General features: G+C 44.1%; 2 protein-coding genes across 2 annotated transcripts in view; one reads left to right on the top strand and one right to left on the bottom strand.

The window, feature by feature from the left end:
• The window catches only part of eif2ak4 (eukaryotic translation initiation factor 2 alpha kinase 4), a 69,809-nt gene extending 68,945 nt beyond the window's left edge, over positions 1-864 (bottom strand). The window contains exon 1 of the mRNA XM_079528753.1: positions 428-864. Coding sequence (XP_079384879.1) covers positions 428-580 — 153 coding nt within the window. The 5' untranslated portion in view covers positions 581-864. The remainder of the gene's footprint in view (positions 1-427) is intronic.
• Positions 865-5,735: 4,871 nt separating this feature from the next.
• On the top strand, positions 5,736-25,019 carry LOC306941877 (uncharacterized protein; the record flags this gene model as incomplete). Its single annotated transcript, XM_079527517.1, has 3 exons — positions 5,736-5,791; positions 8,334-9,995; positions 24,856-25,019. The coding sequence occupies exons 2-3, from the start codon at positions 8,471-8,473 to the stop codon at positions 25,017-25,019; spliced, it is 1,689 nt and encodes a 562-aa protein (XP_079383643.1). The 5' UTR covers positions 5,736-5,791; positions 8,334-8,470.
• Between the last annotated feature and the right edge of the window lie 263 nt (positions 25,020-25,282).

Below are 25,282 nucleotides of genomic sequence, written 5' to 3'. Positions count from 1 at the left end.
TACTATTTACTATGAATTTAACCATCCTGATCCTGTGAAGCCAAACACATTTTCCACATTGTGGAAATAAAGATGATCTTATCTGATTTCCATGATAGAGACACTGTATCTACCATGCACACACTGACAGCCACACACCATTCTAATAACGGAAGCTAGCTAAAAATAAGAAGTATTGTCATTCGTACTTACTAGTACTTAGCCTTAATTTAGTGCGATTTAGATCCAAATGTCAATTTTACAAGCGAGACCTGGGTGACCAAGGTTAGCAACTTTGCAAATTGCAGCCGTATGTATACAATCACAACCTCTTAAAATACAACATACAGTATGCACAATGCCAGGTACCGTATGTTTTGCACTGTACATAACGTGCAGCAGGGACGTTCCCACCAATTCGTTTATATAACCTCACTCTGATCTGTACCTTCCACGGATCTTTATTCCGCAGATCTTCGAAGTCATCTTCGAAGATAGACGACAGAGCCTCTAGTTCAAGTTCCTGCTGGCCAGTGTAGTCATCATCATCTTCTTCATCATGGGTTCCATGTGTTGTTGGAGTGTGCTGATGACTGCTCATTCTTCTCTCAGCACTACATGGCTTCACACCCCTCGGGAAAAAAAGACTATAGGAAGCGATTAGAGTTGTGTCGGACACTTTGTCCTTGCCTACCTGGCAGCTTTCCTGCGACTTAAAATAACCGTCATTGGTCAAATAAAGATAACAGCCAAGCAGCCAAATCTATCCTCTATCCTGTAAAGACAAACTTGGGGGTGTTCGTGTTTGTGGACACAGGAGTAACACGCAGTCACAACACCGTGGAGCCGTGTCGCATGCATGGCAGTCAGTGTTGCCAGGTTGTGAGAGAAACAAGAAACCAAGTCAGGGAATATTATCAGAATACCTAATGTCAAATCTGGGAATACATTTATTTAATAGCCTACCAAGAGTTTTCTTCACCAATGTGTTTGTAAAGGTGGCTATTAACATATTCCACATTGGTTTCTATTCAACCACCCTAGGGGAATTTTTGACAGCTGCTGACAGTTGGGGTACCATTCAAATTCGGCCATAGCCGTCAGTACAAATGTGATGAGGTCAGCACAGTTGGGCAAGTGCTATATGGCTGAATTTAGCCCAAGGAGTGTTTTTCCTTTTTTGTGCAAAACTAATGCTTGGAATGGGTTCAGAATCATGAAAACTCTAGTTTGACACGTCACAAGCTACTTATGTAAGTTAAGTATAATGAAATGTAGAACATTTTGCCATAGAGGCCTATTGGTTGTTGATGGTACCCCAACTTTCAGCAGCTGTCAAAATGTCCCCTAGGGTGGTTGAATATAAACCAATGTGGGATATGTTAGTAGAGTGGGTGACAATATTATCACACGAAAAGATGAAATTACCTACCTAGGTTCCATCCTGGAGGCTAATCTTTCCGGTGATAAAATGGCCACCAACGTAATCAAAAAAGTCAACCAAAGAACAAGATTCCTTTACAGGATCTCCTCACTGGTCAACAAAAACACCATGAAGAACCTAACAGGAGCCCTCATACAAGGTTTCTTCGACTATGCATGCACCTCTTGGTACCACAGCACCTCTCAAAGGCCCTTAAAACAAGGCTCCAAAACAAACTGGTCAGGCTCCTACTTGGCCTCACCCCCCGAACCCACCTCAGCCCTGCCCACTTTGACAGGCTGGAATGGCTTAGGGTCGACGACAGAGTACAGCATCTTGCAATGGGTCTGGTCCACAAGATTCGATACACCACCAAGATACCCATGTACCTTTGATGAATTCCTGTTCTGTCTTTGATGAATTCCTGTTCTGTCTATAGAAGTGTCTATTTGTACGTCTCTAAATGTTTTGATGATTTGAACATGGTGGACCCTGTTGGAAACAAGTGTAATGCTTAATTGGGTCGTCCACTCACAGTTAACAGCCTTTGTATTGAGTTTGTGCTTGAAATGTACTGTAATTCTGCAAACTGTTAATAAATTCTTCAATCAATCAATCAAAAACCTGTCTAAATACTTCCTTAATGTTAAGTCCACACCCACAACACCAGAGGGAGTGCAACAAACCATGTGCAACCCAGATTCGGCACAAACAAGGGACTAAATCTTTTCGCTCCTATGCCACCAAAATGTGGAACTCCCTGCCAACAGTCATTAAGACATGCGAATCCCTTGCCTCCTTCAAAACCACTCTCAAAGGGCATCTACGGATGGCTGCAATTCGAAACTGGCCCGGGCCGTAAAATCTGAATCCCCAAAAAAGGCCCAGCCTGGCTGCAACAACCAACATTACAATCAACTTTACCTTACAGAAAAAACAAGCCCAAAGTATACTCTAGGCCCAAAGTCGCTTATAATAAGTGGGCATGGCAACCGTTGCACGTCGTCGTCCCAGGCGAAACGTCATCGCGCTGTTACTTCCAAACCGACCTCTTCCGAATCACGCCTCAAGACGGCAGTGATGTGCAACTAGTAAAGCAGTAGAACAGCAGTAACCTCGCGTCACCAGGCTTAGAAAAGCATGTGGTGGAAAAAGTACTCAGATATTTACTTCTTAAGTAAAAGAATCAATGATTTTGCTATGTAGAAAGTGAAGAAAGAAGTGAAGTAAAAGTCCATTGAACTCCACTGTATTGTTCCACATTCTGCTTTGGCAATGTAAATGTATTTTTCTCATGCCAATAAAGCCCTTTGAATTGGAAATTGAATTGAAACACACATTCATTCATTTCATTTATGGTAGTTCAAACTGTATTTTTTTAAGGAAAACCAATAAACATATTGTTGGGAATATATATATTTGGCTACGGACCCTCATTTGAAAAGGTTTAGTGTCAGGCTGATTGATTGATTGATTGATTGATTGATTGATTGATTGATTGATTGATCCTCCATTTTCAATTAATCAGAACATTTAAAGACGTAGCCTACAAATATACACTTATATGAAAACAGGAAATCATCATAATACAGTTAAAGAAAGTATAAAAGGGAAAACATGTACAGTACGGGGGGCATTGCCTTTTTGACAGGGGCCAGTTTCTAATTGCAGCCGTCCGTAGGTGCTTTTTGAGAGCGGTTTTGAAGGAGTCTAGGGATTCACATTTCTTAATGGCTGTTTTTATTTTATTTAACCTTTATTTAACCAGTAAAAACTAAAAACTTGAGGCGTGTTTCCTCCTCCGCGTCAGTGCCCATACCCGAGGCGGGGTTGGCAAAAGGGCCTTTCTGTGTGGAGTTTGCATGTTCTCCCCGTGTCCCCTAGGGTAGGTACCCTCACAAAAAACATGCAGTAATCCTGGTCTCTAAACTGCCTCCCCCTGGCCAGCCGGGGCACATGATGGAGGGGAAAGGAACTGGTTGGAATAACGTGTTCCTTCCACGCGCTACGTCCAACCAGGGAAACTCCCCCCTGTCAGGTGTAAAGGAGCAACTTGGACACTCAGGCATGAAGGAAGCATGAGTTCAAGTCCGTTGCTCTCCCCATGTCCCCCATATATGGGGACTAGGCTGGCGGAGGGTGTGTAGAGCCCAGGATCACATTAGATAATTGACACAGGGGTGAAAAATGGGTTACAAAATCGTGGGATAAAAATTATTTAAAAGAAAAAACTAAAAACACATTGAGACTCTTTTACAAGTGGGAACTGGCCAAGAGGCAGAATTAAAATTACACTTCAATGCTACAGAGTACATGTCAAATTACAGAACAGCAAATAATACATCCATGATACAGTACACTGAACTGGGGAATGATGTACTTGACTGGCTGGCTATAAAGAGCCTGTATCTCAGTGAGACCACAAGATTGTTTTGGCCTCTATAAACCATAACACTCAGATGCCAGACTGGGGCACAGCAGGCAAGCATATTACATATAACCCTGGATGTCACTACTGAGGAGAAACTTCCGGCCAGAAAGGTCATAACCAAAGTGTGCTTCGCTGCCAGTGGACTTTGTTGACAAGGAAGTATTTTGACAGGTATATGCATGGGTATCTTGGTGGTGTATAGCCAATCTTGTAGGCCAGGCCCATTGCAAGTTGCTATACTCGTCAACCCTAAGTCATTCCAACCTATCAAAATGGGCAGGGGTGAGGTGGGTTCTGGGAGTAGCCTGACCTGTTTGTTTTGGGATGTCTGGAACCTTGTTTTAAGGGCCTTTGAGGTGCTGTGGTACCAAGAGGTGTATGCAGTCAAAGAAACCTTGTATGAGGGCTCCTGTTAGGGTATTTTAAGGTGTTTTTGTTGACCATGCAGTGAAGAGATCCTGTACAGTGTATACAGGAATCCTTTTCTTTGGTTGACTTTTTTTTATTGGTGGCCAACACCAGAATTGCCTCCAGGATGGAACCTACAAGTTGCAGTCACAAGCTGAAGTCATGACATGGCCGTTTACATTAGGAACAGTAAATCCCAAGTATGCTTCCTTGTGGAATGCCACAGGCTGCTCGCTGCAGGGGGGCAGTGTTCCGTTCGCGGTCCTCCACCATCTGTTCTCTCTCCCCTCCAGCTCACTGATGTGCTATCAAAATCAATGGACGGCCACAACATCTATCAATTAAGACATGTCAACAACAACACAACAAAAAATAAAATAGGGCTGCTAAGGTGATTTTCCTGGAGACCCCTGTAGCCCTCTGACCCCATAGACATACAAAACAGTAGAAAGACAAGCAGTGGAGGGAATCAGTGAATCACTGACTGACTGCAGTAATATTATATATATATATATATATATATATATATATATATATATATACTGCAAAGCGTGAATGACACGTTCAAAATCGTTGAAAGAAAGCACAGACTTGATTTTGACAAGCAGCCTCAGGTGATAAAAGCTGGAACCACAGCGTTTACCTGTTTGTCCAGTTTGAGTGCATTATCCAATTTTACCCCAAGGTTAGAGACAACGGGTTTGGCATAAGGCTGCAGGGGACCAAGGTCGGTGGGTACAACACCAGGGCCACTAGGCCCAAACACTATGACTTCCGTTTTTCTTTCATTTACACTGAGGAAGTTGAGAGCCATCCAGGCCTTAATGTCATTGAGACAGTTATAAGAAGGGGTGTCAGGGAGTCGTTGCTTCCCTTTTTTAGAGGCATATAGATTTGGGAATCATCTGTGTAGAAATGATAGGCAATGCCATGTTTCTTGAAAATTAGTCCCAGGGGGAGAAGATAAAGGGAGAACAGTATTGCCCCCCCCCCCCAGGATCGAGCCCTGGGGGACTCCGGAAGACAATTTTACTGAGAAATGTCTATCAGAAAGGTATAGGATGAGAACCAATCTAGGGCAGAATCCCTGACACCAACACAGTGCTCTAGTCGAGAAATTAGAGTCTTGTGGCAAAGAGTGTCAAACGCAGAGGACCGGTTAAATCTAGAAGCAGCATTATAAGTATCTAATAAGCAAAAACGGGGGTCAGTATTTTGTCAGTTCTGTATTTGTACTGTACTTCAGTAGCCTAGTAATAACCCATCATCATCATCATCATGACATGTGGCCTATCATTCTTAAAGCTGCAGCTGAGCTGCACGGCTCAAAGCGCGAGGGACGGGCCATGACGAGGACAAAGAGCCAATCGCAGCTGCACCAAATAAACGCTGAGTTCACCGATTGGACCAGCCGTCTTTCAGTCATCGCCCTCGGTCATCTCCTCCAGAGGCAGCGGCGGACAGAACACCAGCTGGTGGGCAGGCTGGCTGGCTGCAGTGAAGAGATGTAAAAGAAGCTTGAACACGCACGCAATATATCAAAGGAAGCGGTAAGTCTTGTCACTGTTTATCTCTAGCAGCAGCTGCGCGCATTTACCTGCTGGTGCAGCGATATTATGTCACATCCTTGCAACAGTGCAACTTTAGAACACATTAGGCTATTTAACGATTTGGCGCTTCTTCTTGGCCGGGGGTCGGTGTGACGGTGTTACTTGCAATGCAAGGTGACACGGGCTATTTGTTATGTTATGATTGGAAACACTTCACAGGTGTGTGAAATGCTGACATTTGAGACACAAGCAAAAGGGTCCAGTGTTTTCTAGTCCAGTGTTTTAGACGCGGTCGTAGCATAACTGTAACTGCGTGTGTCGTCACTATACTCTGACTGTGAGTGATGCCGCGTTATGCCGCAGCTTGTTTTTTATGTTGACGAAATGCATTTTAGAATGACTTTGATGAATTCCATTTTTAATGACTTTGTATCTCCACAATTGTATAATGTGGTTAGAGAACTACTGTATAGGCTACTGTTAAACATGCATTGATGCCTGGTCCAATTTGCAGTATCTGAGCTGCAGGACATACAGTAGTACATGATTGAACTGGATAGGTGGGCACTGGGCACTATAGGGACATCTGGGCACCGTGATGTAAAATTGGCTATTTTGACCAAAATGTAAAAGAAAAATAAATGGTCTTAAGTAAAGTATACAACACTATTAGAACATGCTAAAACATTCGACAATTAGGTCTAATATTTCTACAATTACAATTATATTGCTACAAAACCTGTACATCCAGTCATTTTGTGGCATAAACAAGGATACAATTATGTCTGATAAGGATGTACGATGCATGTTGTACATCATGTATACTTTACATTACTTAAGACCAATTTTCAAATATTGTAGTTATCTTATTATATATATTTGTTTCCACATTTGAGGTGCCCAGATGTCCCTGCATGGTGCCCACCTATCCTGTATCCGAGTAAGGAGAGTGAGGCCTCTGTTGTTTTGCTCACGCTGTTATACAGTATCCTCTTCTGCCCACCATTTTCCAAAAATAACTCGGTGTCAGTATGATCATCTAAATCAGTGGTCCTCAAGGACAACAAGTACTGTATAGGTTTTCCATCCTATTATACCAGGATGTGAATTGCATTCACATTAATGTCTAGGGCGGCAGTGGCCGGTAGAACGGCTGGATGGGAATACCGTGAGGTTCCCAGTTCGATGCCGGGCTCCCCCAGAGTTAGACTGGCTGTATGGGAGAACCGTGAGGTTCCCAGTTCGATGCCGGGCTCCCCCAGAGTTAGACTGGCTGTATGGGAGAACCGTGAGGTTCTCAGTTCGATGCCGGGCTCCCCCAGAGTTAGACTGGCTGTATGGGAGAACCGCGAGGTTCCCAGTTCGATGCCGGGCTCCCCCAGAGTTAGACTGGCTGGATGGGAATACCGTGAGGTTCCCAGTTCGATGCCGGGCTCCCCCAGAGTTAGACTGGCTGGATGGGAGAACCGTGAGGTTCCCAGTTCGATGCCGGGCTCCCCCAGAGTTATGGCTGTATGGGAGAACCGTGAGGTTCCCAGTTCGATGCCGGGCTCCCCCAGAGTTAGTGTCGAAGTGTCCTTGAGCAATATGCTGAACCCCTAATTGCTCCCGATGTGCAAATTGGTGCCTTGCATGGTTTCCTCCGCCATCTGTGTGTGAATGGGTAAATGTAATGCACAATTCTATGTAACGCGCTTTGGATAAATGCGCTATATAAATGCACCATTTATTTACCATTTAGTTGTCTAATCAGGGACTAGTTAGATCTGGTACAATAGAAAAATGTCAATAATCCCCAAGGAATGGAGTTAGTTAGGAACCACCAAACATTATCCATAATATCCCCCGAATCCCCAAATGAATATCTGCAGATAGTAAGTAATGTGAACCAGCCTGCTGCCTATTAGCTGAATGAATGAATAGCCAACACATAGCATGCAATATAGGAATTAATGGCATTGTGTGTATTAGGCTATTAGTCGGATCCTGTTTACTGTCAGACTTATACTGTAGCTGCATGTTTACTTGTCTCCAGTGATGCAAAGTGACTAAGTGCATTTACCCAAGTACAATCTTGAGTATTTCCAATTTTCTATACTTTTCCTTCTACTCCACTACATCTCAGAGACAATGTACTTGTACTTTTACTCTTATTTTATTCTTATTTTTAATTATTTGAAGTTGCTAGCTACTTTGTATATTTTTATTATTATTACAAAACATGCAATAACCACATCAGCCCTATTTAAACTTTGGCCAATTGAAAATACATGTCCCAATGTGACGTGTTGTGTGCTTGTAGATCTGCACGTGATCTTTTCGTGCATTTTAGATATATGATAACTTGTGAAACGGGACATATTGCATATGAGTATGATACCAATACTTTTGTACTTTTACTCAAGTAAATTTCGATTACCAAACTTGTCTAGTACTACATTGCAGTATTGATACTGAGTGTGTCTAGTACTACATTGCAGTATTGATACTTTTACTTACTGTACGATTGCTTGTCTCAAGAAGGGCCTTTTCTGTCTGACAGGAGCTGTGCAGGCCAGGTGATGAAGAGCTCACCAGAGTCCTGCAGGGCAGTCCAAACCCAGCCATACCATCTGGTGACTGGCCACTTGATTAGAGTGTGCGAGGAGGCCACTTAATTTGAGTGCATGAGTGATTAACATGGCCCCCATCATGGAGGGCAAGCACACAGTGTTGCGTCTTTACGCACCCATCCATGAGACCAGCAACATCAGTCTGTATGTGCCCAAGGGGCGGGCCCCGGGTTTTACATACAGGAGCCACACCCCTCTTTGGGAAAGGCCCGATAACAGCCATGACCAGGAGAAGGAGGATCTCGCAGCGTCCGGACAAAGAAGCCAGTCTTCCGGCTCCGCGGGCGAACTCCTCAACTCCTGCCGGGCAACAAAGGAGGCTGTTGCTGAGCTTCGCTGGCTGGCGGCTGAGAATCACCAGTTGCTGGCTCATCTCCTATCGCTGTGCGGAGACTGTACCAACAGAGTCAGGATGGGTAACCAGGATGGGAAGCTTGAGGATTATGTGGAGGGTCAAGAATCATACCCTGCAGGTCAGGTTCTCAGCAGCAGTAACTATCAACATGTCCTGGCCTCGTCTCCAGAAAATAAGAAACCAGAAAACAAGAAACCCACGTCAAAGAGCAGAAAGCTTAAGAAGCTGGCAAGCAAGAAGCTGGATAGTGCCGAAGAACTCCTACACAGCAAGATGAAGAAGAAAGTTGAGAGTCGATCGTCCTTCACTGAGCCCACTGTTCCAGCCACTCCTGTTGGTGCCTCTGACACCTCGGGAACCGACTCCTTCGCCAGTGTGGCCAGCAACCCCGTCCCACCCATGGAGGAAGACTTCAACAATGCCCGTGAGGGCTGGGACTTCATGGAGGAGGACAACCGGGGCTTTGACCCCGACCTGGATCTCTGCAACGACATTTCAGAGTTTGACAGTGAGCTGTGTCTGGGATTTGGGTCTTCCACCTTAATGGCGGGTCTAACCCGGCGGGAGAGTGGGAGCAACCTGCGTCCTCTCAGGAGGTTCGGTTCACCGCCAAGCGAGCTGTACGAGGAGATGGACATGGAAACTGAAGTCAGGGTGGTAGCCAAGGTTCAAGACGTGGACGTGGTAGTGCAGCGTGTTAGCCACATGAGCCCATTTAAGGCTGGGGTGGATGTGCTACAGCCAGGGACAAGTAACAGCCAGCAGCAACGCTACGGAGAGCGGAGGGGATCTAGCAGAGGTTGCGGCCTGGGGGACAGCGGAGAAAGGGCAGGGGCCAAACTCCCAGAGGGGCTACGCTTGCCCCTATCTCACACCATCGAAACATCTTTGTCCGCGGTCAAACCCTACCCAAAGAGCCCCACATCACCCTTCCTCGCTGGGGTCTTCAACACCTCATTCCCCGTCACCAACAGTCTCCAGAGCATGTCCCCAGTCCTGTCCCCCGCCTTGACCTCTAAACAGACGAGCCCGCAGCTCAACCACCGCATCCTGCTGCTATCAGATGAAGACGTGGCCCAGGAGAGGGACGGCTCCAGTAACAGGCTGGAGCCCAAGGTGACCACGGAGGTCATCGACAAGAACGGCAACAAGCGCACCATCACGCGGCTGGACCTGAACCTCAGCAAACAGCCAACCAACGGCAAGCCCAATTCATCCAGCTACTCCACAGCAACAGGTGAGTTAAAGTCTCTCTCTCTCTCTAACATTACAGTAGTGTTTTATCTCCTTAGCTGTGGGAAGTGCTTGATCTGGTATTGTTGATGCCAGATTGCGAGGACACGAGAGAGATATGTATTGTTGTGAGACATTGCTTTTAAGTTAGAGCATGGGGACCGTTAGGAATGCCTTTGCTGATGTGTCCAATTTAAAATGGCTTTGTTCTCCTGCTTAGGTTTTGACTGCGGTGTGCTTGTGTTGTGTTGGCTTTTCCACGTGTCAGCCCAAATTAAAACTACCCGGGTGGGAGAAGGAGGGAACAGTGAGCAGTTTCTATGCCCCTTACCATCTGATGTCCCAGTTTAACTCCTTCAGTGCCACAGGGCAGACCAAGTTCACCGGATGGATCAAAGGCTTAAAGTTGACACAAAGTTCAATCCGCTATGGTTCTCATGAACACAATGTTAACTGAAGCATTGCCAATTTACCGTCTCAGGGATCTTGCCGCCCCTCAAAATCTAAAAGGAAAAAAAAAGAAAACATCCCACCCAGTTCACAGGAAACCGACAATGGCCCGGGCACAAGGGTTACAGAAAAAAGGGATTAGCATATCCATGATGAGTGCAGAACTTACGTGGCATCAGGGCCCTGTTTATTGATTCAGACATAAGCTATATCTCACGCATAGTTACAACATGACAGCACAAGTGGATTTAAAAACACAGGAGCAGCTGCTGAATGTCGTAGATCTGTCACTAGCCTCGGGTTACTGAATAATAATGTCTTCTCTTTTGACATGACAAAGGTCACACTCTGCTGTGTATGGTCGGGGGGGGGGGGGGGGGGGGGGGGGGGTTACAGTACCATGACTTAAAATGTATATGCGACTGCAAATCCGAACCTCATAATCCATGTTATCATATGCCCAGTTCTCCCCATTAGTCTCACTGTTATTGCATTAGGGTTAACCACTGTAATTTGGTTTGTGATTTCCTTTGTTTAACTCACTCTGCGATGAAGAATTCACAGCAGATATGTTTATGTACATGTAAGGATAGTTGTAGGGATGCAATACACTATTATATGTATTTGCGACACACATATCATTACATCCGATCGTTGCTGTCGGGCAAAATCCTTTTATTTCATATTTCATGTTTTTTCAGTAAATGAATGCCGGTATTTTATACTTAGTCATATGACAGTGTCATGCAAAAGTAGCAATCTGTGAGTTCTGTGATTATTGAATCAATGAAAATGTATTAAAATGGCACCCCTCAAAAATATTAGTAATAATAATAGCTGCAAGCAGCGATAATACGGGGTCAAGCCATAAATGCCCCTCTCTTCAGTAGCGTGTCCTCTGGTTAGCTGGTTGGAGATTGGAGATGATGTCACTTTTTTGTTTCACTGATTGGCTGAAGGGGTTGTCTGTCACCGCTGTACTCCCGTAGCCAACCATGCATTAGCAAGGTCGAGACTCCACACAAATGAATGGAAATGCGATTTCAAGGGGGAGTGGTTAACCAGGCTACGAAAATCTTTCACGTCACTTTTTGGACGTAAAAAAAGTGGATAGAGCAGATCATATAATATATTCATTGGGAGATCTAAATGTCTTGGGTCCTTTGACGAATGACTGTGAGTTTAGTTCTTGAGCGATTCCCACAACCCTCTACCGTTGCCAAATGTCGTGGAAAACGACAGCACAGAACTGCCCAAACTGCAAAAAAATGGCGGAATCTGTACGAAAACAATAAGCCCTAATAATGTATTTATTATAAATAATAACAACATGGCTCCATTGGAATACAGGTACATTTCATGTAAAGTGTAACGGTGATGGAGATACAGCAGCAACAATGTACAACGTCTAGCTTGACCAACATGCTGGCCAGTGTTCATCTCAGTGCTACGAGAGCTGCAGGGAGAAATAACACAGTGATGTATGGATGGAGCCAGCTATGCTGCTGACTGGTGAATATAAGAGGAATAGAGAGCCCAGTGTTGCTCATGTGGAGTTGATTTAATGAGCCTGTGTCTGCAGACATGCATGCCTATGCAAGCAGCGCCCACCTAGTTACACCCATCCCCAGTACGCATACCATGTCGTCCTCCTTAGGCCTCACTCAGACCTTTACTGCATTGCTGTATGCTTCTTGGATGAATGTTGTGTAGTGTCATGGCCGTCCCAATGCATTTTCAATGGGAGTCACATGGTTTGACACAACATTTGTGTTGTATGAGGGGGAGGGGCGCAGTCGAAACACAGCTGAAAGCCATACAACAGCTTGTAGTCCAAAATGTAGTCCAAAAACCATGTGACTCCCATTGGAAATGCATTGGGGCGGCCATGACACTACACAACATTCATCCAACAAGCATACAGCAATGCAGTAAAGGTCTGAGTGAGGCCTTACACACAACCAAGCAAGCAGATAGTAGTCTATATTGCAGGTACTGTAAAAGCCTCCATTCTGTTTAGAAAATCCCTTGTTGTTTCTCAAAGGTCCAAATAGTTCAATTTGTAGACCTATCGCTCTCTAGGAGAGACCGGTCAGATTTTCGAAGCCCTGCTTAGACTGGGCACCGAGGCTACTTGGACGCTACTGTGTGCCGTCTGTTGTGTCTCATGTTTAATCGATAAGTCACTCTGTAAATAACTCTGTATGTATCTCAAGGGGATACTGTTACACTGAAGGCTGTGCCGTGCTATATATGTGTACATACAAATGACATGCTGTACAGTACAGCACTGTTTCCCAAACAGTGGTTCAGGACCCATTTGTGGGTCACGGACCAATTTTTATGGGTCACGACTTGAGTAAAAATACCAATACCATTTATTTTCCTATATTTAAAATGTATAATTTAATTTTATATATGTTAAAACAAAGAAACAAATCTAAGAAATTCCAATTAAAAAATAATTAAGTAGTGAAAATAGCCGATCTACAAGCTCACAATGTGGCGCGAAGCAACGCGTTGTGAGCTTGTAGATCTGTAGATTTTCACTAGTTTGGGTCCAATCTTTTGAGTCACAGGCTAAAACGTTTGGGAAAATAATCCTCTTTAGGTTATCAAGATCAAGATGTTTGGCACTGACGCACACATCAGATAATAGAACAACATCGGCAGGGTTCTAAGTTTCAAAACTAGGTTGGTTAAGTGGGACAGCAGCATGTCCCTAAGGCTGTCATGATAACATTTTAGTTGACGATTAATTGTGAATAATAATTTCATTGTTTGCCTTTTATTACTGAATTATACAAAGAAATTACTGACGAACTGTACCAATGACCAAAATAAATAATGTACTATGGCCAAAACGGGCTACTTAAATGATTTATACTTACAAAATTGTGTAGAAAAAAGCAAAAGCAAAACATTGTGAGCTTATAGATCTGCTATTGTTTCTTTAAATTGTTTCTTAAATAGCCAAAATAAGAACACCAAGTTGACAATGGTTAAAAGAGCATGTGTAAATAATGATAGAAATATTACATCTCTGTTAGTTTAATCCAGCTGTTTTTATGAACAGATGAAAGGAAACAAGTACACATAATAATTGTGATTAGCCCAAATAATATATTCATAATTCATAATTGCGACCAGGCGGTTATGTAATAATTGAGACACATCTACTCCCTTTATGGTTTGCTAACATCCTGTTAATGATGGCCTCTTTATTCCGTGAACTCGGTTTGAGGCTTATAATATTAATAGGCTTGATTATACAGATAGAAGCGTTCATGTTACAATCTCACTGATCATTTTGTAAATTTTGTAAATGTGAAACGTGAGTTTTCTAGGCGTTTGTGTTGTGGCGGTGGCAACCATGCAAGGCACCGACCTGCTCACAGGGAGGAGCAGAACAGCTCAGTGTCTTGCTCAAGGACACTTTGACACAAAGCCAAGGAAGATTGAACCGGTAAACCTTCTGCTTCCCATGCGACCACAGTACCTTCTGAGCCACTTCACCCCCGACATGATGTTCACTCCCATAACAACACGCACGCACGCACGCGGATTGTGTTGTTTGCATTATGGCGAGCAATACTTTAATCACATTAACTAATAAGGCCTGGCGAGGTCATATGAAACCGATCAGTGCAGAGCAAGAGTCAGTTGTCATCTGTCCCCCTCCTTGTCTCAGTGGCTGTTCACTGTCACCCTGCAGACAGTGCAGTGCCAGCAGCATTGCTCTCCTCTCACAGAGGACAAGGGGCCAGTTCTTTTCACGTAATGAAGTCCACTCTGCCAAGATCCCTCTCTCTGTCTATCTCTCTCTCTCTCTCTCTCTCTCACCCTATGTGTGCTATAGGGGCGGCAGTAGCTCAGGGGTAGAGTGGCCGGTAGAGCGGCCAGTTTGATCCCGGACTCCCCCCAGACTTAAGGTGGCCTTACACTAGCCGATTTTTTTCAATCTGAAATCTGATAGCACCACACACTACAGGATAATCGGAGCGGGGCAGAGCAAATATCAAACATTCTTGATGTTGATCGGGCCGATCCCGATCGCGCTTTGAGCGGCCCCGAGCAGATCGATTGAGTCGGGCACCCCCCGAGCGTCAAAAAATGCCCGATTATCGGCTAGTGTAAGGCCACCTTTAGTGTCAAAGTGTCCTTGAGCAAGACTCTGAACCCCTAATTGCTCCCAATGTGCAGGTTGGTTCCTTGCAGGGTTTCCTCTGCCATCAGTGTATGAATGTGTGTGAATGTAATGCACAATCTCTGTACTTTTCCATGTACAGTTCAAACCTAAATCCAGGCAAATAATTAATTTGCTTGCTTGGTTTTATGTTTGAGCTGCATACAGTAAGACAGCCGAGAAAACAACCCAAGGTCTCTCTCGCATCGCATGCACTGACTGTAACTTGCTGTTCTTAATGAGTTACTGTGCATTGGTGCCTTGGTGATAGATATGGGAGAGAGAGCTGCATGTTGAAAGAATGTCCTTAAGCAAGACACAGAATTCCTACAGTAACTGCTCTCCCGATGAGCAGGTAGGCCTGCATGCCTCTGCTGTCAGTGTGTGAGAATGTCTACAGCATTATTCACATTGTTCCAGTTCACGCACACTGTGTGTGAATGTGACGTACATTGTAAACCACATTTGAGTGGTTGAAGGGGGAAAAAGCGCTATGCAGTCCATTTACAATTTGCCACCTTAGTAGTACTCCTGAAGGTACCTGGTTAAAAACAATGTTCCTGATATCAGTTTATCTTGGAAACAAACATATACATGTTTGAAGTCAATCAGGTGATCTCCCCTTGCTGACGGGGGCGGCTCAGGGGTAGAGTGGCCGGATGGCAACCGCAAGGTTGCCAGTTCGAACCCGGGCTCCCCCAGAGGTAGTGTCGAAGTGTCCTTCCAGGAAACGCTGTGAGAATGCTGCTTCATCTTCTGGCAAGAAGCTAGGGAATGTAGACTTATACATCCAGCATGTCCATGCCTTATATGAAAGTCTATAATCCTGTCTCCTGTTTGGAACATGATAGATGAGAGGTGGGGGGAGTCAGTCAACTGCTATCACCACGCCACACCGTTTTACGCTTGTGAATGATGAGGTTTTATAGATTTGTATTTAGAGAGGGAACTAGGGCATTGGATTTGGTCTCACTGGGCACAGCATTTTTTTGATCTATTTAAGTATTGGAGGGGGGAGAGTCGTGTTTCATAATCGGTGTCGGCCCTCTTTATTTATACGTGCATTTATTGATGCTCATGATAAGCAGTCGTCTGGCTTTGGTGTTATTATGAGCCCCACTAATATAATAACATCATGGCAGTTCAGTTCAGTTCAGTTTTATTATTATTATTATTTTTTTCCTTCTTTTGTATCTATCCTGTTCAAATATCCGAAAAAGGGCTAGGGAGAAGCAGAGTAGTATAAAAGAGAGTAATGACACTCCTGCTGACTCTCATTGTAACAATGGAATGCGAAAGTGCTCATTCTATCTCAATGGAATAGCTCCAGCCACAGGAGCAATGTTTGGAACTATCGCCCATAGGCACCCGCTTTGCGGCGAGATCAAAGCGTGTCACCACTCACCACTCTCTTACTACATTACTCTGGGGAGAAGTAGAACCCCTGGAGTCCATTTGCTTATTTAGGTGCACATGTGATGTAGACTGATGCACATCTGTCTACCTGCACAGTGCATACATACGTGTAGTCCTTACATATATACATACATAAATGTACACACACACACACACACACACACACACACACACACACACACACACACACACACACACACACACACACACACACACACACACACACACACACATTCATACATATGCACACATACACCTACTTACACACATCACAGTAATCACAGTAATCAGCAACACTGAAGCCTAATTTAGATTTTGTCACAAGCAGCTGATTTAAAGTGATATGTCACCAAGCGTATGTGCTCCTCATAGACAGTAAACAAGAAGATAGATAGATGGATAGATAGGCGTTAGAAATAGATGGGGGGGGAGAGAGAGACGTATGCAAATGAAATAGAGTGAAACATTAAAGCAATAGGAATACAAGTAAAATAGAAGAGAAGAGCAATCCACTATAAGCAATAAGGTTGCAAAATTATGTCTCAATTAATTGGCAATGAAAATGTGCTTATCGGTGTCATATTTGAAATGTAATGTTCTGTTGTCATTTACTGTGCCTTCTGTGACCCTGATGGATGGAGAGGTGGGTTGTACAATGTTATGGTTCAAGGTTCAAGGTTGTCTTTATTCGTCTCCCTAAGGAGACATTTGTTTTGTTGACAGAATCACAGCTGCATACAAATAACATTCACAGAAGGAAAAGAAAAACACCACGAAACACACCAACATAAAAAACTGAGATATTGCACACATTCCCTTGATAAAGTGCAACTAGTCAATAAAGTGCATCTAGTCATTTACAGTTGTTGCCATTCGGCAATCTCTGATTGAGCATTTTAATTGACAGGGGAACAGAAATGAGTGTTTATATTATACACACACCGTGGAGTTCTATATCTCATACCGCTCGTACTCTCGGTTCAATGTGGTTATATTAGACTTTGTTTAAAACGCCAGTGTGTTTCGTTGAGATTAACGTCCCATTCCCAACATGAGTCCAATGACTGTGATTGGTGAAGGGCTGGTGAAGGAGTGTTTATGGACTTTTAACACTTTGTAGGCAGATATTATTTGGTAAACAACACCAATACATTATTTAATTAAATATCCAGCTTATTTATTTACTTTGTGTTAATTTATTTTAATTAAATCCAATTAAATTAAATTAATTATCTCCGTGGACATTTTACACTCTCAAGAGTTAAAGATCTTTAATTGTCCGTTTGGTTAGAAACTCTCCATTTATCTGGGGACCACCTGGAACCCCTCAGTGACCACTGGTGGTCCCCGGACCACTGGTTGAAAATCACTGTTAGTATAGACCAACCCCCAGATCACAAGGTCTCTCTTTCTCTCTCTCTCTCCCTGACAGGTGGTCACCTCACACACTCTGATTTTCTCAGGCACATTATTACACTGTCACTCAGCATGTGCAGATCTGCCGTGTACACACACGCACGCACACGCACACACGCACGCACACACAAAGAGAGAGAAGGTCATCTGAGGGCCTAGTGCGTGTGTGCATCTACTTCTTTTCCTGGTACCCTTATGAGTCTTCGTTGATAGCTTTCAAGGTGATGACAGTTGGCACCTGCATTCAATTGTACATGATTGTAATCACACACTATTTTATACCTCACTTCTTGTTGTCTTGTCACAATGCTGAGGAAGACCTGTCCTATCGGGTTGAAGCGCGTCCGTTGCGTCTGTCCATGAGTAAACATAAAAGTAAATGAAAAGCACGTGAAAAGGACATTCATTGTGTGCTGGATGGCTATTTCCTCACTTATGTTATAATATTGTGCCGTGCATCTTACAAACTTCCATCTAATCTGGAGTGTTGCTTTGCAGTCATTTATCTCGTACGTGCATCTATTCTAGACGAAGTTTGGCACACCGATCTTGTCTCGGGTCGGGGTTGGGTCGATTCATTCAGCAGAGCATATTAAACTGTTCTCAGGCCGTATATCCCTATTGAGAAGCGCCGGTGCGATCCTATCTGCTCGCTGCGTTCTCTAAACTGGACGTGCATTGATTCATCCTTGGCTGCTGTTGAGGAGAGAGATTAAATGGCAGCGAGTGCAGATTTACCCAGCCTGTGCCAGTGAACTCAGGCTGTGTGTGTGTGTGTGTGTGTGTGTGTGTGTGTGTGTGTGTGTGTGTGTGTGTGTGTGTGTGTGTGTGTGTGTGTGTGTGTGTGTGTGTGTGTGTGTGTGTGTGTGTGTGTGTGTGTGTGTGTGTGTGTGTGTGTGTGTGTGTGTGTGTGTGTGTGTGTGTGTGTGTGTGTCCACCATTAACCCGGTCAGATGATACATTCTCTCAATACTCGCGCGCGCGAGTATTGAGAGAATGTATCATCTGCCAAGTGGTCTCAGAGCGCAAACTAAACAAAAAAAAAACCTCATTACCTAATGTAACTAAGTGCCTCTGCTCTGTCCGTACCTGTTTAGAGTCATTAAACATGCACCATTCCTCTCTGTCTAAAGCCCTGTGAAGCTCTAAAACGTTCAAACGTGCTTAACAGCAACTTGCAGTGTTATTCGTACTACGATGAAACAGTGGAATTTACAAACTAAAAGTGAGCTAGTTATTTGTTGTTCCCTTGCCTGTCCAGATGGTGGCAGCGTGTCCCTCCTTATGCATATTTAACAACCCCTAGGGCTGACTGTCAAGTCAGTTAGAACACGTGCAAACAGAAGGTTGTTTATTTATCATTGTCTCCACCAGGCCGAAGGCGTGTGTGTGTGTGTGTGTGTGTGTGTGTGTGTGTGTGTGTGTGTGTGTGTGTGTGTGTGTGTGTGTGTGTGTGTGTGTGTGTGTGTGTGTGTGTGTGTGTGTGTGTGTGTGTGTGTGTGTGTGTGTGTGTGTGTGTGTGTGTGTGTGTGTGTGTGTGTGTGTCCACCATTAACCCGGTCAATGCCAAAATTTGCACACACACTTCCTGGATGCCAACAATGAACTGTTGTAAAACACATTTTTTGATATTACTCCTCCAGATTCTGTCCAAAAAACCCGAACATTGTTACACAGTATCTCTATAGTCATGTGCTCAAGACTTTTGGGGATTTTATCTCAATAGGAAAAAGCTGGAAAGCCTTTTCCTATTATGACCGAAATAGATTCACCACCTTGAACGCAGTTAATGGTTCCAGCAGGTTGTCTGTCTTTTATACACCACTGAAACTGGTTGTGGGACCAAAACAGAATCTGCTGCCTCTGGTCAGTAGATTTCCTCAGACGGTGCTAAAAACTCTGCACTTGGAGCCTCTCCCAGACCAGCAGTCAGCATTTCCTGCGTAGCATTATCATAATGAAAAGTTATTAATCTACTTTCATTGACGCCCCCTACCGCTCCCCCAGTGACTGGAGGAAACACTGGCTGCCTGCCCAATGACCACGACTTCTGTCGGAACGCCCAAAGGGAATTCTAATGCTCAAATCTTTCAATGAGACATTCCTCCACCCCTCCCTCCCTCCCTCCCTCCCCCGTTATTTGTGTGTGGGCTCTCATGACTGAATTGAAAGTGTTTGGCTGAGTCTCTGGGGAGACTTTTATGGGCCTATACGGTATGAAAGGGGCGTTTAGTATGTCCTTAGCTGAAGGGTGCATTTGAGTGAATTCATGAGTGAATTTGAGTGCATTTGAGTGCATTTGAGTGCATTTGAGTGCATTTGAGTGAATTCATGACTGAATTGAAAGTGTCTCTGGGGAGACTTTTATGGGCCTACAGTATGAAAGGGGCGTTTAGTATGTCCTTAGCTGAAGGGTGCATTTGAGTGAATGAACGCTAATCGCTATGACTATTATACGTACGTTTTTAGCACCTTTACATAACCGGGATGAAAAGTGTGTGTGTCTCAGGTTCCAGATTTCTAATTCAACACTATAAAAGGTCAAGACGATGATACGATACGAGCATAGCCATGATCCGGTGTTGTCTTACATCCTGTGTGAAGAAGCCGAAACCAGGACACCGCGTTTCGAGCTGAGAATTTGAGAAACCCTGCCCCGCCCCCCCTCCTCCTTCTGCACCTTTTTTGTTTGTTTGTTGCTGCCTTATTTTAGGTGGGATAGTAGAAACGGTAAACCGAGGACAGAGACGCTGGAAGGACATGCAAACACGCAGGTCTCCAGGCAGAATCGAACCGGGGACATTCGCGTGGTCGACGCACCCACCGGTCATCATACCGCCGCACCCTTCGCCCTGCACGTCTATGTCCACCTCCACCTCCTTCCCCTCGCTCGGCCTCATTTTCCCTGACTCCCCACCCTGGCTTTTTTTCTTTCCTCTCACATGAATGCCCCTCTCTTAAGAGAATGAATGCATGCATGCATGGAGGTGCAGTGCAATGGAAATGTGTGTGTGTGTGTGTGGGGGGGGGGGGGGGGGGCTGACTGTACACGTGAGCATACATGAGTGTTGTGAAACAAGGGACACTGATCCTGGTACAGACTAGTGATGGTACACACAGCAGTGGCAGTACTCTGGTACAAATGTAATGGTGGGGGGGGGGGGGGGGGCAGGATGTCTGCAACGTGTCACTGACTGAGTAGAACATAAGAAAGGCCTGTGTATTACTCAGATGCGTAGTGAAGTGAAGATGACATCTCTTAGCCTGGCTCCAGATGACATCTCTTAGCCTGGCTCCAGATGACATCTCTTAGGCTGGCTCCAGATGACATCTCTTAGCCTGGCTCCAGATGACATCTCTTAGGCTGGCTCCAGATGACATCTCTTAGCCTGGCTCCAGATGACATCTCTTAGCCTGGCTCCAGATGACATCTCTTAGCCTGGCTCCAGATGACATCTCTTAGCCTGGCTCCAGATGACATCTCTTAGGCTGGCTCCAGATGACATCTCTTAGCCTGGCTCCAGATGACATCTCTTAGCCTGGCTCCAGATGACATCTCTTAGCCTGGCTCCAGATGACATCTCTTAGCCTGGCTCCAGCCCTGAATTGCTATACCATGAAAAATATATATCTCCTGAATAATGAAGTGAAACGAAATGAAAATTCAGAGTGAGTGTCAGGCTTGACATCTCTGGCTCACTGTGTGGAATGAAGCTCAGAGTAACTGGTAAAACAAATGGGTAAAAAAGGGCAAGAGAGATCCTATGAAAATGCACTCTTAGGCCTTATTACGGTAGTAGTCCTGTTTTGTAAACCGTGTGTGTGTGTGTGTGTGTGTGTGTGTGTGTGTGTGTGTGTGTGTGTGTGTGTGTGTGTGTGTGTGTGTGTGTGTGTGTGTGTGTGTGTGTGTGTGTGTGTGTGTGTGTGTGTGTGTGTGTGTGTGTGTGTGTCTCTCTGTGTACAGTACACTATTGTTAATCACTTTAGCAGACAGTAATACAATAGGCCGGGTGGTCAGGAGAGGGCAGTGTCTCTCAATCTGATTTGAAATGAAGTAGGGTAGTGATGCTACTCGTGTGTCATCTGTCACCATGGCAACTTTGCTTTCTTTCCTGAATTAATGTAGTGTTGTTGTGACTCGTGACTGGACACAAACGCATGTTTTTGGTGTGTGTGAATAGAACAACATCCAATCTGTATGGTGTATGGTAGAATTACTATATTATTAGTGTTAAGTAACACAACTGCAGTTGTTGCAGGAGGTCTCCCTGCTCTGTGGTCAGGAGGATCTCTACTGGTTGAAATGAGGTTTTGCATGAAGCTCAAAGGGTTAATGTCTCCCCAGCCCCAAGCGGGGGTCCGACCTGGGTTCCAATGCCTGGTAGGACATGCTGTAAACGGACTGCAGCTTTAACCCATATGACCTGAATCTTAATGGGTTGAAGCTTTCTGAAAAACAGTTTTCTGAAAGCGTTTTCTGTAAAACACATTTATTTCTATATCAGTGGTGATCAAAAGGTTTCATGTCAAGCACCCCCAAAATTCTATGTATTTGGCCGTGGCCCCCATCTCAAAATAATTTGTTCCAGCCCCCAGAAGCAGATTTGAGTTCATGGTTTTTGCTTTTAAAAATTCAAAGTATATAGCTCAAATCTAAAATGACACGGATGCTTTCCCAGTTTTAATGGGTTAAGTATGGTAATACTGTTCTAAGGCTAAATACTCCTCCACAGACATGAATAACTCATTGGATCATGGCCGGCTGTGTGGCTGAGACTGAAGAGGGTTAGCTACTGTAAGTGCAGTTAAAAATAGCTTCTTAAGGGCGCAGCAAAATAGGTGACGTCTGCATTCTACCTCCACCCCGTTTAATTTTCCATACAGGTGACTCCTTGTTATTACAATTATAATGCTTCCTAACTTAATCTCTTTAATCATTATGATGTTACTGCAGGATCTGCATGTCTGGGAGTTGAGGCATTACATTTAGTTTGACTCGGTTCCACAGATAAATATTGTGAATATAGACGATCTCGCGTTGCGAGGCATTGTGAGCTTGCAGATTGGCTTGTAGATTGGCTATTTTCAAAAAATTTGCCTCTTTCTTATATTATTTGACAATTTGGCCAATTGTCATTTTTTGGCATTTTTATAGCATATTTCGATTACTTTTGATGCAGTAATGGTCTTTTTTTTCTTTTTGAGGCATGAACATTTCTTAAAAGTCCTTCAGTTGTCACTTCACTGTGATCTGGGGACCCCCCCTCCAACATCATGGGGGGGGGGGGGTATATAAAGGATAGAGACCGAACTGGAGCACTAGCCCCGCCCCCAAGCTATTCATTTCGATGAAGTTGCTCAGTGGCGTTTTGAAGCACCCGGAAGACTGCCGGAAGTACCTCCTCCGGACCTCAAATTTGAGGTCCGGGGTGACGTATGGGTGACGTAGGGAGTGATGGTCCTACGTGTCCGTGCACGGGTCCGCCTGCAGTCCTTCCTCTTACCACTAGGGCCCAGAGCTTCAACGTTGAATAGCCTCACTGGCCCCTTGCTCCCAACCCACAAATTGAGAACCACTGACATAGAGCAATAATTAACCACTTAAACCCTTTGTACTTAGTTACTGGAGTCACCCGCTACCTCTTAACAGCAACACTGTACTGGATAATAGGCAATCTACAGGCTCACAATGCGGCGCGTTGTGCGCTGGTAGATCGGGCATTTCCGCTGAATGTTTACGACAGTATGAATCACCTGAACCTTAGCGTCCGTATTCTGTCTGTTAGTGTTGTCATGATACTGGCATTTCTAACTGTAAACAGTCTCAGTGTTATGGTTTAATAGTTCAGATAGATGCAACACCTTGAAGAATATCTATATTAATTACTGTGTTTGATAGCCTATACCTACCAGTACCACAGAGAAATTTGACCAGGTCATATGTGACTTCAAAATGAGTTTATAGCACAGGCAGACTCTTCACATACTAGAGCATGTCTGAAATAAGTGTCAGAGCTGAAATCGACATGTAAATATGAAATAAATGCTTAAACATGTAGCTAGGTGTAATGTTAGAGACCACAGAAGTGAACCTTTCAAGCCTGTTTTCTCAACTCGCTGTTTTCTGCAAGACATTACTCTATAAGCCATATCTCCAAAACTGGTGGGCCAAACTGAACAACCAATATGTCAATTTGAAGCTATGATTCCCTGCTTTCATATGACATGACAAAACGAAAATTCAATGGCAGTCCCTCAGTCAAATTTATGTGAGAGTGTCGTTTTCATTGCAGAAATAATCTCCTCAGTTTATCTCTGGTACTATATGAGCAATGTCACACTTTTACCTTTTTCTTTTTTCTTTTTAGACCAGGCCTTTAAAACAAGAGAGCATGGTATTGATAGTATCGATACGGTGGGAAATTAGTATTGAAATGGATTCAAATAATCAGTATATCCTCTCTGTCGGGTGGAAACTGAAAAACTGTTACTTTTCAGGATTCAAAATTCAAAAGTATCAAAACTAGCAAATATACACGCTCAAAACGTGTCGCTTCTCACCGTGTTTTACGAGCTTGTGGATGCATGTGCTACTTTTGATACTTTTGTGTGACGCTGTAGTAGGATCAAGTAGAGCATACATACATTTATGCGAAAAAAACACAATGTAAAACATGGAGATCGGAGGCTTCTGTACGTAAGCACCTTTCGAAACAATGTTACAAAGTGCTGTCAACAAGGTAAAACAATCATATTAAAACAATAGAAAGCAAAACATTGAAATGCAAATATGTCAAGTAAAAATACATCATAAAATAAAGTGCTTACGAAATAAATACGTTTTTAACAAGTTCTTAAAACCGTCGACAGACAGTTTTGAGTTTAGTTGCCGGAATAGTCAGAAGGCCTTTATCAGAGGACCTGAGAGATCTCATGTTTGGCTTTGCATACAGTAGTTCGGAGATGTGTGCCAGCCCATGTAATGCCTTATATGTTATTAAGAGAATTTTGAAATCGATCCTGGATTTAACGGGCAACCAGAGTGCAGCAAGCATGGGTGTAATGTGAGATCTGCGGTTTGAGTTTGTGAGAATCCTGGCGGCTGTATTCTGTACTAGTTGAAGTTTATGAATTGAGGAGGAATGGGTGAAAGGAGCTCCTGCTCAACAGAGACAATATGGATATGTATCCACATACAATATGGATATGTATGTGTAGAGTATGCACGTGTACCATTTTCTTTGACATTCGACATATATTTTTGACAACACTGTGTGTGTGTGTGTGTGTGTGTGTGTGTGTGTGTGTGTGTGTGTGTGTGTGTGTGTGTGTGTGTGTGTGTGTGTGTGTGTGTGTGTGTGTGTGTGTGTGTGTGTGTGTGTGTGTGCGCGCGCAGAGGACATCTGGACGTTGGATGGAGATGAGCTCCAAGAGCCGCTGTCCAGAGTCCCTCGTCCCGACCACCTGGACTTCCTACGCATCACGCCGCCCGAGGATGACATCATCGGAGACACTCCCTACTACCCCAAACTGGAATGCACGGTGAGAACCCCCATCTGAAAACGTCTTTCAAATACTTTTAAGATTTTTTTTAAAATATCTAAAATAGCGGATTTACAAGCTCGCATAATTATATATTATAGCTAAAATCTAAAATGACACAGACGTTGTCCCTGGATTAGCACTAGTTGTCCATGATCTGGGACGGCAGTGGCTCAGGGGTAGAGTGACAGGATGGGAACAGTTCGAACCTGGGCTCCCCCAGAGTTAGTGTCGAAGTGTCCTTGAGCAAGACTCTGAACCCCTAATTGCTCCCGATGTGC

The sequence above is a fragment of the Electrona antarctica genome (genome assembly GCF_951216825.1).
Source record: "Electrona antarctica genome assembly, chromosome: 18".
Classification (NCBI taxonomy): Eukaryota; Metazoa; Chordata; class Actinopteri; order Myctophiformes; family Myctophidae; genus Electrona; species Electrona antarctica.
Note: the sequence above shows the minus strand (reverse complement) of the source record. Positions and strands in the feature narration are given on the sequence as shown.